Source organism: Camellia sinensis, chromosome 9 (genome assembly GCF_055761805.1).
Source record: "Camellia sinensis isolate YWXY chromosome 9, ASM5576180v1, whole genome shotgun sequence".
Classification (NCBI taxonomy): Eukaryota; Viridiplantae; Streptophyta; class Magnoliopsida; order Ericales; family Theaceae; genus Camellia; species Camellia sinensis.
Genome location: NC_138969.1, coordinates 194038598 through 194057054, shown reverse-complemented (window position 1 = coordinate 194057054; position 18457 = coordinate 194038598). Strand labels below are relative to the sequence as shown.

The following is an 18457-nucleotide window of genomic DNA, read 5'->3' as shown; positions in this document are numbered from 1 at the left end:
AGTGAGTTTAGCACTATTGATTATCTTTGAGAGATATTGAGTACTGACTTGATCGTCAGAGTACCCCCGGGTAGCGAACCACTACCGGAGTCTTCTCTTTCTGTTGCAGGTTAGTCAGGTGCCATCTATTTTGCCGGTGCTCTCCAGCTAGATACTAAGATTGTAGTGTGGTCAGATTTTCACCCACACAATTTGGCGCCGTCTGTGGGAAAGAAAGGATAATAGATGGCCATCACTGTACAAGATCAACGTATCGGAAAACGACGAGTTTAGCAAAGATGGAGAATGTGTCGACATAAACAGAGTGAAGACCCTTCCAGAAGGGACGCAAAGACAGGGGGCATAAGAGCTCCCAAGGAGATGACATTCAAGTATAGAAGAGCTCAACCTAAATGAGCAGATCCCGGATTCCAGATCCAAGATCTCGGCCTAAATAAGTAGGTCTGAGAAGACAAGAGCTCAGCTTAAGTGAGCAGATCCCAGATTCCAGATCATGGATCCCGGATCCCAGAAGACAAGATCTCGGCCTAAATAAGTAGGTCCGAGAAGACAAAAGCTCAACCTAAGTGAGCAGATCCCGGATTCCAGATCCTGGATCCCGAATCCCAGAAGGCATGATCTCGGCCAGGATGAGTAGGTCCGAGAAAAGAAGAGCTCAACTTGAGAGAGCAGATCCAAGATTCCAGCAGACAAGACCTCGGCACTTAAGCCTGAAAAGAGAAGAGTTCAGTGAGTAGATCTAAGATCCCAGAAGATAAAAAGAAAACATACAAGGTCAGACTGCAGTTAGCCAGGTTGAAGACCTTTTATAAAGTCCACAAAATAGCATGTGAAAGCCATGTAGGGGGCAAAAAGAAGAGAGATTATTGTTTAACACTTGTTGAAATTTGTAGCAATTTATACGTTGAAGTTAAACCGAGATTATTGTTTAACACTTATTGAAATTTGTAGCAATTTATAAGTTGAAGTTAAACCGAAATTATTGTTTAACGCTTGTTGAAATTTGTAGCAATTTACAAGTTGAAGTTAAACCGAGATCATTGTTTAACGCTTGTTGAAATTTGTAGCAATTTACAAGTTGAAGTTAAACCGAGATCATTGTTTAACGCTTGTTGAAATTTGTAGCAATTTATAAGTTGAAGTTAAACCGAGATCATTGTTTAAATACTTGTTGAAATTTGTAGCAATTTACAAGCTGAAGTTAAACCGAGATCATTGTTTAAACACTTGTTGAAATTTGTAGCAATTTACAAGTTGAGTTAAACCGATAATGTTCAAACGCTTGTTGAAACTTGAGAAAAGTTTACAAGCAGAGTTAAACCGAGATGATGTTTAACGCTTGTTGAAACTTGAGAAAAGTTTACAAGCAGAGTTAAACCGAGATGATGTTTAATACTTGTTGAAATTTGTAGCAATTTACAAGTTGAGTTAAACTGATATAATGTTCAAACGCTTGTTGAAACTTGAGAAAAGTTTACAAGCAGAGTTAAATCGAGATGATGTTTAGCGCTTGCTGAAATTTGAGAAAAATTTACAAGTCAAGACAAGGTTGTATTGAAAGAAGTATCTGCATACTTGCCGAGACTACCATGTTGCCAGGACTTAGAAGATAATGAAAGACAGAAGTCTTAAGAAGTAAAAGAAAAGTGACGAATTTTTGAGCAACACTTGTGAAAATATTTGTTACAATGTTTTCAAGTATTAAACGGAGGCTGAGATAAATCGATTAGTGGGTACAACCGAGGTGTTACACCGCGAGGAGATTACACAGTTAAGGTGTAAATTGATAACATGCAAATTATTTTCCCATACAAGAGTAAAAAGAAAAACACATCGGCTAGAAAGGATCTGTGACTGCGGCATGAAGCCAACTTCCATAATGTGATCCTAAGTGCAACTTATGTTCACATTAGTAGGCAAGGAGAAAGAATGATAATGTTACCACTTGTTGAAATTTTAAAACAATTTACAAGTTGAAATAGTTGAAGATTACGAAGTCTACCACTTGTTAAATTTTTTTAGCAATTTACAAGTTTGGTATAGCCGAGATCACACTAAAAGACGTTTTCCGAGATATGATCATCCGAGATGACCAACTAGCTTGTTAAAAGCTTAGAAGGTTGGGAAAAGTGAAGCATGTATAAATGAAGGCAAGTACAAATGAGGAAGCCACACTTGAATACCTCTGTTAAAGAACACAATTGTAGAAATAAAGTACCCAGGTTATGTTAGTCTGAGGTGTCTACCCAATGATAATTCCGAAGTAATGCTTATCCGAGGTGTCTACCTGATGATAATTCTGAAGTGATGCTTATCCGAGGTGTACTACCCTGAAGTGATTTGCAGGATATATTCGAAAAAAGTTGAAAAAATTCTAAAGTATGGGGAAGCATACATGCAGTAAGCAGTAGAAAACATTCAATACTCAGAAAAATACAAACATGCATTAAAAGAAGCACTTCGACCTGGTAAAGTGATTTCTTGTTCAAATACAAAGCAGTGGCGCATCGGCGAACAACAGACATTGTTCAGAAGCAAAGAAGTTATATATGCAAAGACAACAAAAGTACAAGAATGAAGACCCTAAGAACTAAAGACTAAAGCAAGAACGTCGGACTGATCTGCTTCGACGATTGACGGTAGTTCAGCCTTAGCAGTCAGTTGGGAAAGCTTCTCTACTATTATCTCGACATCTATTTCAAGAAGGGACGTGGTTCTAGGACTATACAGAAAACAGAAACGAGGGCAAGAATTTGGAAATACAACAAGAAAAGACAAGAAGAGAAAATTTAGAGCCAAGAATAGTGGTGAATCATCAAGAATACTGTGACAGAGTGTATACAAGGGTACAAGGCCAAGAACAGTGGCAAAAGTGTAAGAAAGTTGTGAACAATATGTGTATTCAAGACTTGGGCAAAAACAAAATTATGAAATAGACACACTGAGATACATGATTCATGAAATTGAATACTTGAGCAAAACAGCAATGGCAACAAGTAATAAAGCAAAAACTCTTGAAGAGCAACAAAAATTGAAACCAGGAGGAACAGTGGCTTATTAGAAAAAGTGAAGCCGGTATGAGGGTCGCCAAAATCAGACGACGGCAGCAATCGGAAAGGATCAGCAAAAGCCTCACCGGAGGGAGAGAGTGAAACTGGTTACAAAAAGCTTCGCAAAAGCAGCAAATGGAAGATTTGAGAGGGTTGATTTTGATCAAAAGCATGAAATGGCGGCAAAATGGCAATTCTGGTGCTTGGGACGACGTGCTTGTCAGACAGCGCAAGTAAGTGCGAGACGACTTAATGACGCATATCAGACACAGCTCCGCAGAGGAAAGATGCGTGATGGTTTCAGTTGAAATATTGTACATGCCAGTTCATACGCGTGATGAAACACTTGGAGTTTTTGATTTAATGAACCAAATACCTCGGCTAGGAGGACGGTTTCGGTTGAAAAACTTGGACGAACTTGGTTGTTGGTTCCAAAGTTTTATGAAAGCAGATTATAGGTCTCGATCATATTGAGCCAACGAGTTCTGACTTCCGCAATAGATGATGAAGCAAGCTTAGCCGACGTGCTAAATGGAGGGAATGATATAGGTTCTATCACCTCAGGATGCCGAGGTAATAGAACCTAGGGGCAGTTGTGGGGACATAATTTTTGAATGGTAACACGTGGCCGAAGTGCCACCGAAGTGCCAGCCGAGGTGCCACGTGTCCTGGTCATGATGCCGAGATGATCTCGGTTAGGCCGAGGTTATCAACGAGAATATCGGAATCCGAGATAAGCGGATAAAGAGCAAGAGTCCTAAAATGGGAAGAGACTTCAGTTTGGGTAAAGATGAGACTCTTAGAGAGCTTATCCTGATCCTATTGGGAGTCCAATATTAACAGTAATCCTAAGTCCATTAGAGTTAGGCTTCCATTGGGACTAGGATTGAGTTGGCTATAAAAGAGAGGCACCCCCATGGGTCTAAGGTATGTCTTTTTATGCTCAAGCTAGTGAGTTTAGCACTATTGATTATCTTTGAGAGATATTGAGTACTAACTTGATCGTCGGAATACCCCCGGGTGGCGAATCACCATCGGAGTCTTCTCTTTCTGTTGCAGGTTAGTCAGGTGCCATCTATTCTGTCGGTGCTCTCCAGCTAGATACTAAGATTGCAGTGTGGTCAGATTTTCACCCACACAGTTAGTTTCTATTTTCTCTCTCATTTGGTTGATTAGTAGCCAGATTAGTAGGGTTTTCTTTACAAAGTAAAAGTAATACTCTCATCTTTTTCTTAATAGATTATTGTGTGTGTATATATATTGATTACAGATTTTTTTTAAATTTTTTTCCCGTGAAGCCATAAAGATCATCAATTGATCATTAGTGGAATAGAGAAAGAAAGATTCCCAAAATCAAACTATGAGTATTGTTTTTCTTTAATTTTCTAGATGCATGTAGGATTTTTGGTATACTTTTATGGGTTTTGTTGATTTTTCCTATACATATATATTATCTATGTATATATACACATATCTATGAAGAGTTGGTTGGGTTCCACAAAACCCATTTACTTTGATTTAGTAGAAATTTGAGGGACTATTGTATTGAGTTACTCTGTTAAATAGTTGTTATGCCATTACTATCGTTTGGTTGTTACTAAAATGTTCAATAACCATTCTATCTTCCTTGCTTATTAAGTGTTTGATAAAATGTTTCAATGGAATTTATACATATACACAAAAAAAAAGAAAAAAATCAAGATTAAACTTCATCTAAAATATATTTATACATAAATATAATATAATGGAAGTTGTTACTATGTGTATCCCTAAAGAGGTGCTTATGGTATGTCTATTTTTTTAACATATATTATAAAATAATATAAATTTTTTTTACTAGTGCACACACAAAAAATTTGCAATTTATAATTTTACCACAAATTGACTTTAACACACACCACAAACATTGATAATTTTCACTATAAAAATTCATAACTATCTTATGATGTGTATTCTTTTAAGAGTGGACATTATTAATTTCCCCTAATACATATATATAATAATACACGAGAAATCAATATTTAGCCAAGAGAATGCATTAAATATATATATATATATATATCAAAGAACAAGATTGAAACCTTAAACAAATAAATTATGGGTCAAAATTAAAAAAATAAATTATACAAAGACAAATCAAACTTGAACTTACACTTTTTGTACAAGAAAAGCAATTGTCAAAATTGATCTGACCTACATTGGTCAATTGGATAGAGATAAAGTCATTTTTATTCATTTTTTATTTTTGCAATCTCATTGATCAGAAGTACCACGTGTATATACTTTTATGAATATTCAATAATTTTTCAAGTATGATTTAATTATGTAATGTTACAAGCCTATTGGACAATTTTATTTTATTTTTAAATTTCTTTTCCTTTTCATTATTGTGATTTAAAATTTCTTTTCCAACTTTCGATACTTAGATCTCAGCCCAAAATTTTAGAAATTAGGATACTTTGTCAGTGCTGAATTTATCTATGAATAGAATCAGTAATTAACTTATCTTTTCCCTATAAATTTGGATGCTTTGTTTTTTTTCTTCTTTATTCCATCATCCCCACCATCACCAACACGGGACACGTTGTAAAAAAAAATGTTTAAAAAAATTAATCAACACACAAGAATTCGAAAATATACTAATTTTTTTTTATATTTTTGGTATTTAGTAAATTTTTTTAAAATAATTCTAAAAATATTATGTTTTTTAAGTGTATTTATATTAAGTGTATCTAATAAAAAAATTGCTTAAAATATATATATAAAAAAAAATCAGTGAAAACAAAAAAACACTAAAAATAAAAATTCAATTTTTTAAAAAGTGGATTTAAACTTTTGAAACCAACTAAGGTGAATAGCAATATATTTTAATCTTGTCATTTTTATCTTTTTAATTTTGATTTGATTGATTTTGACCTTATATTTTTTAGGCTTGGTTTGGGAAGTAGGTTGGCTTTTTGGCTTTTTGGCTTTTTTGGCTATTTTAGCCTGGGCTAAAAAGCTTGGTTTGGGAAGGGCTTTTTGGCTTTTTGACTTTTTTTGTGAGAGAAGAATGTAATGATTATAGGTTGGATATGATGTTTTGTTTGTTATGGCTAAAATAGCCTATTTTGTTTTTTGTGGCTAAAATAGCCAAAAAAGCCTGAAAACCATCTTGCCAAACAGAGGCTTATTTTGTCTCAAATTAATCTAATTATTCCAATTGTTAATATTTTTATGGTAAATGTGCACATAAATTATATCTTTCATGTTTTATGAGCAAAATTTTATATTTGATCAATTCAATTAATTTTTTTTATCAAAACTCTAACAGTGTTATCTTTTTTTTAGATAATATGGAAAGTTAAACAACAACACAGATTAGGAAATGAGTGAGTCCCTCTCATACACAATTCTAATCATGTTAGCCACTAAAATGAGCCTTAGCAAAATAAGGGGGAGTCATAGATCTTCAAGTCTTTCGTTTGATTTTCTCCCATTTGAGTAAGGGCATCTGCACACTGATTGGCTTCTCAAAAAATGTGCTTGATAGTGCAGTCCATTCAGGAGGTAAGGAATTTGATGTATTGCACAAGAGCACGGTAAGGGCAGTTTGGGTGAGCTTCACCATTGATGATTTTGGTAGCATCTTGATAGTCTGTTTTAATTATCACATTTCTCCAACTTTTTCCGTGAATGATGTTTCAACGTTATCAATTAAATCAAATTACTACAAAATCTAAAATTAAAAATAAAAATTAAGTGAATTAAAACTGAATTAAAATGACACAAATAACAAAATGTGAGGACCACAAGTGTAATTTCCTCTCTACTTAACCAAACAAAAAATAAAAGCCCATTTTAAAGCCCAAATGAGTATTACATGACTATATCATATTTTTTCATACAATTAGTGAATTATTAAAAATGACTTAAATGTTATGTGGACAAAAGTTTTGAGAAAGATTAGTGCAATCATTTAAAAAATATAGAATTAATTTATTTTCTCTAAACCTTAAGGTCATGTTTGTTTGGGTGGACATGAGCTTGGGATTGGACTAATAGTCCAATAAAATTACTAATCCAATGTTTGATTAAACAATTAAAGTACGGACTAATTATTTTAAACTTGATTATTAGTTAAGATAGAATACATAATCCAATGGATTTGTACCCCTAGGACTATTAGTCATGGGAATGCTAATCCAGTCCGCCCAAACAAACATGGCCATAAGGTATTAGTAATACCAAGGTATTAGTTAGCCCCAAGGTATTAATAGTCCAAGGCTCAAAACAAACACCCCATAAGAGCATATTTAGTACGGAGAAATGGAATAAGTGTAGGAATGGAATATAAGGTTGAATGTCATTTCGTTGTTCAGTGGCCAACATGGTATCACATTGGTATATAATTATAATTTTTCATTCTTATGTTTAGTTATATATACCAAACAAGTTTCGATTTCATTTACGAAAACGAAAAAAGAAGCGTTAACAAATGATAAACTGATTCAATTGCTTGCCACGATCGTCTCGAGTAATGCTGCAAAACCTCCAGTGAGGTGTTGAGCCCCTACTGGCTGAAACTCAAAAAAAAAATAATAATAAATAAAACAATTTTTTTTTTGTCCAATCACGGCGCGTCACCTCACTGGGGGTCGACCCCAGTGGGGGTCCGAAGCATTTTTCCGATCGTCTCGCCATGTTCATTATTGTCATTGTGATTCAATGCTGTATATTCATGATGCACTAAGTTATGCTTAACATATTAACAATTTCAAGCACGATTCAGCTTGCTTGGTTCCAATTTTCCAAAAACACTTTTCAAAAAATTTTACTTTCTTATTTTTCGTATTTTTTTGTTTTTACTAAATTTTTTTAATATTTTAAGCAATTTTTTTATTTTTTAGACACACCTAACATAAATACATTTAAAAAGTAAAAAAATTGTAAAAAAAATCTTTTAAAAATTCACTAAATACCAAAAGTACAAAAAAAAATACAAAAATTCACTACATTTTTTGTATTATTATGTATTTATTAATATTTTAAAATATTTTTTCACAAATTTTTTACTTTTTAGATACATTTAAGTAAGGTGCATCTAAAAAAGTAAAAAAAAATGTTTAAAATTTTAAAAATATTCACTAAAATAAAAAAAACACGAAAACCAAAAAATTCTATTTTCAAAAAACTTAATCCAGAAAACTCAAACTAAACACACTTATTGTTTTTATGGAGAACAAGCTGCTGTTGCCAAGGAATGGTGACGAAAATCTCTAGGACTTACTAGTGTTTGCCCTGGTGTTTTAATGACTTTCAGTTTGTGTCAAGAGGTTGGAATTTGAAACCGTGTATCGTGCAATGAGTAATATTTTTTGCGTTGTTGAAAATTTATTAAGTTTCTGATTCAATTTTGGAAATGGTGCTCAAATGTCTCTTTCATAGGTTACACTTCTTTTCCCTGTTCAGTAACAGCGAATTAATTGCTTCTAGTGATTCTAGCTAAGAAAACCAGTGGTGCCATTACAACTGATATTCGAGCTACAAAATATATATATATAATTCTTTGCTGTTAAAGAACTTGGAAATGGCATTGTGCTTCACATGGCTCAAAACTTGATTCCGGCCTGGTTTATGTCCACCCCTACCAACATGCTTCTTAGATTAAGGTCTCAGTATTGAACATTTTTCTCATACCTCTGCCCTGCTTGGCAATTCCAAAGCTATAAATAAATACAAAATTTCGAAAAACCAGAAACAAGTTAACCCAAAACCTAAACAGGGAGTCAAAAAATGCAATGAAAGGAAGAAGCAAAATCCAGAAACAAATTGACTACATTCGATGGCAAACATTGATGATTGTCTCATTCGGTACACAGAATCCGTACAAATTGCAACTAGCACCACAAGGGAGAATCAAATGAAGAATGAAGTTTTACATGCATACGCCGCTTGAATTCACCACTCTAAGAGCACATAACAGAAACTAGAACCTCTTAAGAGATCACAACCGAAGCTATAACAAAGAACTGCAATTCTAAAACAGGCACAGATCGATAGGCCACTTCTTCTAGCGTTGCCTTCGAAGTTGAAATTTTCTCAAATTGGCATATCCCATATCATCTTCCCCCACTACTGGTGTTCACCTTTTCCAACTGGCCATCTTTACTTCGGTCTGCTTTCACATCAAAATCAGGGTGGCCATCGTGGTCCTTGAAGCCCAAACTAAGATCCAAAGTGCTTTCGTTCAGATCTTGCCTTGCTAATGGAATATTACCCGGGGCCTGACATAAAAATACAATTCACAATTTCATATAAACTTGCCACAAAATGTGCATCTAAAAGGTTTGGTAGTAATTAGGGTTGTAGTCACCACACAAATCTAATGAATACATGTCAACTTCAGGGGGGTTTAGAAGTCACAAGAAAATAATACCATTCCATTTTATTCCTCATGGAGTCATGGCATTCTAGGAATAGTGCCTACTGTTTTCTTTTCTTTTGGAGAGAAGAACAAATGAATGAATCAATGAATCAATGAAAGAAAGTCTCATTACATGCAAGCTATGTTACATGGACTCTCTGTATGAATATTGGGTGTGGGTGTCGGCGTGCCTCCAAGCGTTAAATTTTCCTAAACCTAAATCGTATGCAAGGTATGGGTATAAGAACACATCTCAAACACTAATATATATTTCATATTGTATAATAAATATTCTTAGCTAAGATATTGTAAATTGTTTAGAAATGTACTTCAAAGAAAATGAGATTTAGGAAAATTATGGATTTTACTTCTCCCATTTGTGTGAAAAGCTAAAAATGTTAGTACAAGTGATGTGAGTGTCATCTTCTACAAACATTATATAAATTCTAAAGATCCATGCGTCTAAAGGTCACACACATATCCCACACATCTACTCTGTCATATTGGTGGACACGGGTTTATTAAGAGAAGAAGATGAAGAGTCTACGTACACACAATGCAAGAGTGCCTGAACAGCTTTGTCCTAAGAACAGAAGATACTCCAAGAAGAACTCAAACCAAGAATAATAGGGAAAGGAAACAAGAATAGAACATGTAATTAGGTCACCTGACTTTCGTCCATGGGCAAATCATTAATGTCAGGTTTATCATCCAAACCATCGTTCTTCGAAATTGCTTCTGCTGCATGTGCTTCAACATCAACCTTTTCTGCAGCCTCATTTTCTAGCACAGCAATCTGAATATCAAATCATCCCGAAAATCATACATCAGCAAAACCCATAAACAAACGATCTTACTGCATATGTTAAAGTGAAAATGAGCACAGTTCAGTGTCATGCTTATAGTAAATTTTACTTCCAACTTATCACTTTGCATCTTTGAATTTTTTTATTTTTTATTTGGAAAATGCCGTACTCTTTAATATTCTACGACATGTTAAAAACACTTGGTCATAAGCCCTTGCACGTAGCTTCTTTAGGTTATATCCATGAGGCACGGACACGACACGGACACACGGATAAGCAAATTTTCAAAAAACAAGGGACACGACACGCTGGGAACAAGTTCAATATATAATTTTATTTACTTATATAACACTCAAAAAAATTAAAAAAAAAAAAAACATACATTTCACTACTTTAACATCAAATGTCATATTTAAGTATAAAAAATTCCTATAAAATTACAATAACAATATAATTAATGAACACATTCAATAAAATAATAAAATTAATAAACACATTCAATAAATTGATTTTTTCTGACAAATAAAAGTAATTAGTTCTATATATATGTTCAAGGTTAAGCAAACAAGAATACCCCAAAAAATAGAAAAAAAAAAAAAAAAAAAAAGGGAAAAAAAAGAGGGGTTAAGATATAAATAAATAAATAAAAGATTAAAAAAAAAAAAGAAAAAGAAGAAGAAGAAGAAGATATTTTAAATCTCTCATATGAGAGAAAAGAAAAAGAAATAAAAAATAAAAAGAATTTTTAATCTCTCAAAAGAGAGAATAAAATATATATATATATATAAACACAAATCATATATATATATATATGAACACAAATCAGAGACCTAGAAAATGCGGAGGGAAAAAGAGACGAAAACAGAGAAAGAGAGAGAGTGACGAGTTGCAAAACAGCGAGAGAGAGAGAGAAAAAGCCGAAAGACACACAGCTAGAGAGGTGAACTGTGAGCCGAAAGACTGCGAACTGCGAAAGACACATAGCTCGATCTGTTCTTCAACTGGTTCTTCACGAGTTTAGGTTCTTCACCCTCTTTCGCTTCTCTCTCTCCTCTCTTCGCTGTTCTTCTCTTCTTCTTCTTCGATTCTCTTCTCTCTTCTTTTCCTGTTTCATTTTTTACAGTTTGGCCCCATTTAGAAGTTTTAGAAATTAGGTTTTGTACCCCGTAGTGTCCGAAACGTGTCCGAGCATGTCTAAAACGTGTCCAGTTGCAAAAAAATTCAAAAAAAAAAACGGACACCTTAGGGAGAGTGTCGGACACGTGTCCACAGCGTGTCCAACGCGTATCCGTGTCCAACACGTGTCCGACACTAATACGCAAACCCTGGAGAAGTGTCCATGCTTCATAGGGTTATACTGTCCAAAATACTAATTTTTTTTTTTTTGGGGATAAATAATGAGTTTTATTGAAAAAGCATCAAGCTGATGCAAGACGAAAAGAAATAAAGAAAGCACGCCTAACCAATTACATCATCCAAAAAATCTAAGAAAGAAAAAAGATCCAGCTCAACTTTACACTCCAACCTAATGTTGTTAGAGGCGCGCCTAAGCGAGAAGTGAGGCGAGGTGAGGCTATTGCGCTTCATAGGGTTCGAAGCGAGGCGATATGGAGAGGTGAGGTTGAGGCAAGTGAAGCGCGGCTTAGGCGATGAAGCGCAATGCGAAACAAAGCGTCGCTTCTTGCTTCAACGATCTGGGCCTTTCATTTTTCCTAATTTTGTGTTATTTGTGGACATGCATTGCACCTTAGAATTGCTTTCTACTATTTATTGAGTGTAAAACCCTAGTTTCTGGGGGTATCGAAAGGAGAGAGAGACGAAAAGTAAAGACGAAAAACAGAGAAAGAGAGAAGAGAAACGAATCTGGTCCTGCTTCGTCTTCTTCTTCGACATCGTTTCTAAGGTAAGTCTTCTTCTCCTACTTCTTTCTTCTCTCTTCCTGCTTCGTCTTCTCCCTCTTCTCTTTTTTTTCGTCTTTCCTGCTTCGCCTCTCTCTTTTTCTTTTTATTTTCCTTCTTCTTTCCTTTATTTCATCTCTCAGTAGATTTTCTTTTTCCCTTTTGTTTTTTTTATTCGCTTTTTTTTTTCTTTCCCTGATTCTTGTTCTGTTTCTCTTCTATTTATTTTGCTGAAAAAAATTTCAATTAATTTTACTAAATTGATTTTACAATTGTAAAATTATTTTGCTGTGTTAATTGTATAATTATTTTGCCGAAAAATATTATATGGACTAATAAATTTTATAACATTGTCTTACTAATTAATATGTCATGTACTAATGAAAATTTAAAATATAATTCACTTTAATAATAAGATAAGTGTCACATTATTGAATAAAGAGAATAATAAAAATTATTAGAGCATTGCATTGATTTATTAAAGAAGGGGAAAATTATTTGGGATGGTTGATTGGTTTGATGTTTGATGTTTTTTTATGAATATTTAGTATTTAGAATGTTAGATTTGTTGGATATTTTGTGTTGTTTAAGGATATTTAGTGTTTAACATGATAAATGCATGATGGTTCTTGAAAATATTTATATTTTTGTCTACACTATTTATTTTTAAAAAATATCCTTTGTGTTCGCCTCGATTCGATGAAGCCCTCGCCTCACCTCGTCACCTCGCGTTTAGGCATTAGGAGACCTTGTCGCCTCAGTTTGCTTTTCACCTTAAAAAACACTGCTCCAACCAACTATACAAGGTAACTAAGAACCGACCCTCCAACCAAGCCACCGAATGCTGGCTGTCCTGGAAAATTCTCCTGTTTCTTTCCAGCCAAACCAACCACATCAAACAAAAAGGCACCAAGGCCCACACCCGTCGCCGCCTTCGGCCAACCCGAGCCCCCCTCCAACTCCACAACATATCCACCACCCCCTTTGGCTGCACCCACTGTCCAAAATACTAATTGATCAACCACCAAGAATGTGTTTCCATCAGCCAAAAAACCATGAGCCGGAAACCAAACTGCACATGCTATTCCCAAATCCCATCATAGTTTACTACCTTCTCACTCCCTGTCCACCACTAATTTGTATAGGCTTTTAACTCGATAAAAATGGATCAAGCTCCAAACTAAGATTAGTAAAGACAAAAATGCCTCTTCCCTAGTACAAAGAATACTCGTTTATATAGCAGGGTAATCGAATTCCTTCATTATGAGTAAGGATTTCTTTCCCCCCTCAGCCAAAACATATCATCAGACATAAATCCCAATGGCAAAACAAGATTCAAATTACTGACCTCATATTTTTTGAATAAAGCTTGATTTAGCTGGAAATGCATCAAAACAGAATTTCAAGAACCAGAGGCCCACTACCATGTCACAAAAGCCTAAGACTTACATGAACAACAGTTTCCAGCACTTAGACAAAGTCTTTGACAAGAATCACAAAACAAATAACCCTTTTTTTTTTTTTTTTGGGTGCTCAAACAAGTTGGCACCTTGCACTGCTTTCAATGTCTGGAACATCATCCAAAATGCATGAGAATTCATGTCATACACAACCAAAAATGCTAATTAAGGCTTCACTGTCCTTTAAAAGTGACAGATGACTTGTTTTTTTCCTTTTAAAAACTAGATGTGAAAAGAAAAATAATTACCCAGTAAAACCCAAGTTCAAACAGATCTGCAAAATATGCATGTCTTTAAATTTCTGATATACCAACAAGAAATTTTTGGAGTAGTACATTTATCAAGGATGAATTCTGTTACATGCACTACTATATGCGACATATGCGTGTCTATCTGCGCATCCCATCAATAGATTCTTTTTTAATAGGCCAACGCAAGAAAAACCAAACACACAATAGCCCATTTACGGGCTTCCCAGTAGAGGACATAGTCATAACTATAAACAGTTAAACTGGTGCTGATGGAAAAAACACTCAACGTAGTGCTATTTTCACAACATTGGGAATCAGGTTTTTGGGATAACAAAATACATTGATGGATTAGTGCTATACCAGCATCACCATATAATGGTTGTGCACTTTATTTCACATACCCTTTGATTTTAATTGCTAAGAAAACCAATGAAACCAAAAAAAACAAAAAAACAAAAAAAACTGTTTATAAGATCTACAGTCAAGGAGTTTGTAGTATAACTTGCTTTATTATTACTACAAACCCTACAATTATCAATTTTTCAAAACATTAATTGCATAATAAATCCAGTTTCATTCTCACAATTCAAACTTTTCAGGAACCTTAGTCTCAAATCTCCAGTCGAAAAAAAAAAAGGAAGCAAAAACCCTACACCACAGTTAAACATTAGATCACCCAACCACAATTCACCAAGCTCAATTCCTTACATAAAAAAAATCCACTCACCCTCACAATTCAAATTTCAAGAACCCTAGACTCAATTTCCAATTGGGGAAAAAAAAAAACCATACACCACAGTCAAACAGTGGATCACTCAAAACACAATTCACCAAGCTCAACAAAGAAAATCCACAACAAAAACCCTATAAAAAAATCCAGTCTCACCCTCACAAATCAAACTTTTTCAAGAACCCTAGTTTCCAAATTCCAATTGAATAAAATAAATAAAATAAAAATAAAAAACCAACACCACAATTAAACATTAGATCACTCAAACACAATCCATCAAGCTCAATTCCCTACATAATAAACAAAGTCCACAACAAAACCCTATAAAAGAAATCCAGTCTCACCCTCACAAATCAACTTTTTAAAGAACCCTAGTCTCAATTTCCAATTTATAAAAAAAAAAAAAAAAAAAAAAAAAAGGCAGCAAAAACCCAACACCACAATTAAACATTAGATCACTCAAACACAATTCACCAAGCTCAATTCCCTACATAATAAACAAAGAAAATCCACAACAAAAACCCTATACAAAAAATTTGAAAAACAAAAAACCAGTCTCATCCTCACAATTCAAACTTTTCAAGAACCCTAATCTCAATTTCCAATTAAAAAAAAAAAAGAAGCACCAAAAACCCAACACCACAATTAAACATTAGATCACTCAAACACAATTCACCAAGCTCAATTCCCTACATAAAAAATTTAAAAAAAAAACACCTTCCCACATAATGCATAAACCAAATATTAGTATTGGTATAAAACAACTGATGATGAAATTGAGACTCGAGAGAGCTTCTGCATATTTACCGGAATGTATTTGAATTTGCGGCGAGGCGGCTCCTCCGCCGCCGCCAATGCAGCGGCGGCGGTGACGTCATCATTGGCGGTGGTTTTGGTTCGGGAAATTGGTGTCCACTTGTAGAGCAAGAGGCGGTGAGAGCCGTTATTACCGTTAGTAACGGTACTATCATCGTTGTGATGGTTCGAAGAGGAGGGAATGTTGTTGGTGTTTGGAGATGGTGATTCGGGTACCCATTTTTTCTTCCATTTTCGAACCGGACCGTTGAACGCAACGGTCACCGTCGATGATGGTCCGTATCGAGTCGAGGACCGCCCGAATCGGGCCCCAACTCCCTCCATCTCTCTCTCTCTCTCTCTCGGATTCGGACCCCCGGCGACTCGGCTGATAACTCACAAGAATTTGAGGGTTTTTTTTTCCTCCTCTATTTCTCTCTCCTCCTACTACTTTACCAAATTATTTTGTTTAATTTGATTATGAGTAAAATATTAATTTGATATAAATTATTATAATTCTTTTGTCAAATTCTACTCTTATCTTAAATTCGAAAATATGGGTTTTTATTCACAAATTGTTGCATTTAGCTTAAATTATTTTTTTATATAGGTGATATAATTACTAAAATACTTTTATTGATAATAGAGTGAAACGTCTATTAATGTTTACATCAATAGTGTAAATATTCTATTATGTAAACATTCACACTTTTAAATTTATTTAATATGAATGTTCACCTAATGAAACATTTAAAATTGTGCAAAATAGTGCACACAAATTGCTAATGATTCAAAATATTTGTAGAGATAAAAGTATCCATAAAATATCTTAAATATGATAATTATAATTTGATAGATTAAATATTCAAAATAATAGCATTTATTTAAATACAAGAATATCTTATAGACTAATTTGGATACGAGTATTTAAAAGAAGATTTTCTAATAAATTTTTCAAAAAAGTATCTCCAATATTTTTTTTTAAAAATTTTTTTATTAAATTTAAATTTGATAAGTTCTCAATTTGATTTATAAAAAAAAAAAAAAAAAAACGACTCTCTCTTAATTTGATGAAAATAATAGAAATAAAATTTTGAATGTTTTTTTCATCAAATTTAAATTTGATAAAAAAAATATTAAGGGATTGAAAATGCTCTTAAAGAATTATTAAGAGTATTTCTCATCTTTTATCAATTATTATTTTTTTCTAATTTGATTTTAAATTTGAATAAAAAACCTAATTTGATATGAATTATTTCAATCATTTTATAAAATTTTCATTAAAATTTTTCTTTTCATAAAATTTGATGAAAAAAATCATATCCAATTCTTCATCTTTTTAAATATTCATCAAATCAAGGATTTGATGAGTTTTAATTTGATAAAAAAATGATGAAAATTGAAGATGCTCCAAGGGCCTTGACATATTTAGGCTTTTATAATTTTAAAATTAAATAATTACATTAAAATTTAATTTATTTCAAAAATTATGGTTAGAGCTTGATTGATATTCATGTTTAAAAAAAAAAATTAATACTAATATTCACATTTTTGTTCCTAAGATTTCTATCCACTTGTCTCTATTGCATTTTTAATTGTATGATTATACTTTCACATAGTACCATTGAAAGTGCATTGAAAACAAATTATGAAGACAAACAATCCCTAACCAAAAAAATCAGTTCAGTCGATTAAACATCTATTTCTATTAAGGCTACAATGGTCAATTATTTCTACCATTTGATGGATAATAGTATCCAATACATTAGTTTGTATTGAAAAGTAGATTAAAAAGTCAACTTTTTGGTTTTTTTTAAAAATTTTTTTTTTTAAAAAAAATATGTAAAAAAGTAAAGAGATGATGTAATCTAAAAAAGTTAAAAAATTGACTTTTACTCAATTGCTAAAACACCCAAATGTCAATAACATTATTTATTTATTTATTTATTTTTGATAACTGAGTGTTCGGGCTGGGGGTGTTCGCGGATCGGTTTTGTGCGGTTTGCGGTTCGGTTTTGACCCGCCCGCATTTATGCGGTTTGGGAAAAAGTCAACCCGCAACCGCCCGCAGTGCGGTTTGCGATTTGTGCGGATAGGGTTTGCAAATGTGCGGGCGGTTTGCGGTTTACACTTTTTTCTTTAAAAATTAATTTTTGAGTTTTTTTTTTCCAGCGAATTTAGGCATCAGATTCTTTTTATATATTTGTGATAACAATTTTTTGATGAGTTTACAAATAAAAATTGAATATCAATGCATTAAATGAAAGTACCCAAAATAAAGAGACCCTACACTAGCATTTTTGCTATGAAAAAAATGTATATCAATGCATTAAAGGTTGTACTCAATTAGAATTGCCAGTTCAGTAATCAATAATCAAACTATAAGTTCTATCGACCATTAGAAGAAAAATTTTATTACGAAAAAGTTGATGAATCACCAATGAAAACCATATAAGAAACCAAGTTTAGGACTTGATGATTCTACGGCATTAAGAAAGTTGAGAAATACTTAAAAATAAGAATCCTAGTGTCATAGAGAATATAATGGTGTTCTTGTAAAAGTTACAAAGTTGTTATATAAAAATAAATAATAATAATAATAATTAAAGTGCGGGCGGTTTTTGCGGTTTGCGGGTTTAAACCGCGACCTGCCCGTAACCCGCAAATTTGTCATATTTCAAACCGTATCCGCCCGCATTATGTTTGCGAAATCGCCCACTTATATGCGGGTTGGGCGGATTGGGCGGTTTGAGCGGTTCGGATAAACCGTTGCCCACCCCTAGTTCGGGCCAGTACCCTTTCGGAGTGTCGCACCTCGACTAATTTCGGAACTTTGGGCTAATCGATTGAGCAAAGACACAATGGCCCGCTAATAGTCAGCTGGGGGTGGGATTCGGAGTGTTGCACCTTGACTAATCTCGAGGCTTTGGGCTAATCGACCAAACAAAGACGTAGTGATCTGCTAGTAATCAACTGGGGGTGGGATTCAAACCTAAGATAGTGAGGAAATTCCTGATCCTTTGCCCCTGAACCAACTGGGTTCAACAACATTATTATATGT

At 33.7% G+C, this 18457-nt stretch overlaps 1 protein-coding gene across 1 annotated transcript; it reads right to left on the bottom strand.

The window, feature by feature from the left end:
• Positions 1-8849: 8849 nt before the first annotated feature.
• On the bottom strand, positions 8850-15885 carry LOC114323077 (uncharacterized). The gene is made up of 3 exons (XM_028270547.2): positions 15409-15885; positions 10124-10252; positions 8850-9316 (listed from the first exon to the last, which is right to left on the bottom strand). Exons 1-3 carry the CDS (start codon positions 15739-15741, stop codon positions 9152-9154), a joined length of 627 nt encoding a protein of 208 aa, XP_028126348.1. The 5' UTR covers positions 15742-15885; the 3' UTR covers positions 8850-9151.
• Positions 15886-18457: the final 2572 nt, after the last annotated feature.

Excerpts from the sequence above, each read along its gene's own strand:
- LOC114323077 (XM_028270547.2), bottom strand. The coding sequence starts at position 15,741 with ATGGAGGGAGTTGGGGCCCGATTCGGGCGGTCCTCGACTCGATACGGA. Across the intron at positions 10,253-15,408 it reads GCAAATTCAAATACATTCCG|ATTGCTGTGCTAGAAAATGA; the intron begins GTAAATATGCAG and ends TTTGATATTCAG. Across the intron at positions 9,317-10,123 it reads TGCCCATGGACGAAAGTCAG|GCCCCGGGTAATATTCCATT; the intron begins GTGACCTAATTA and ends TTTTTATGTCAG.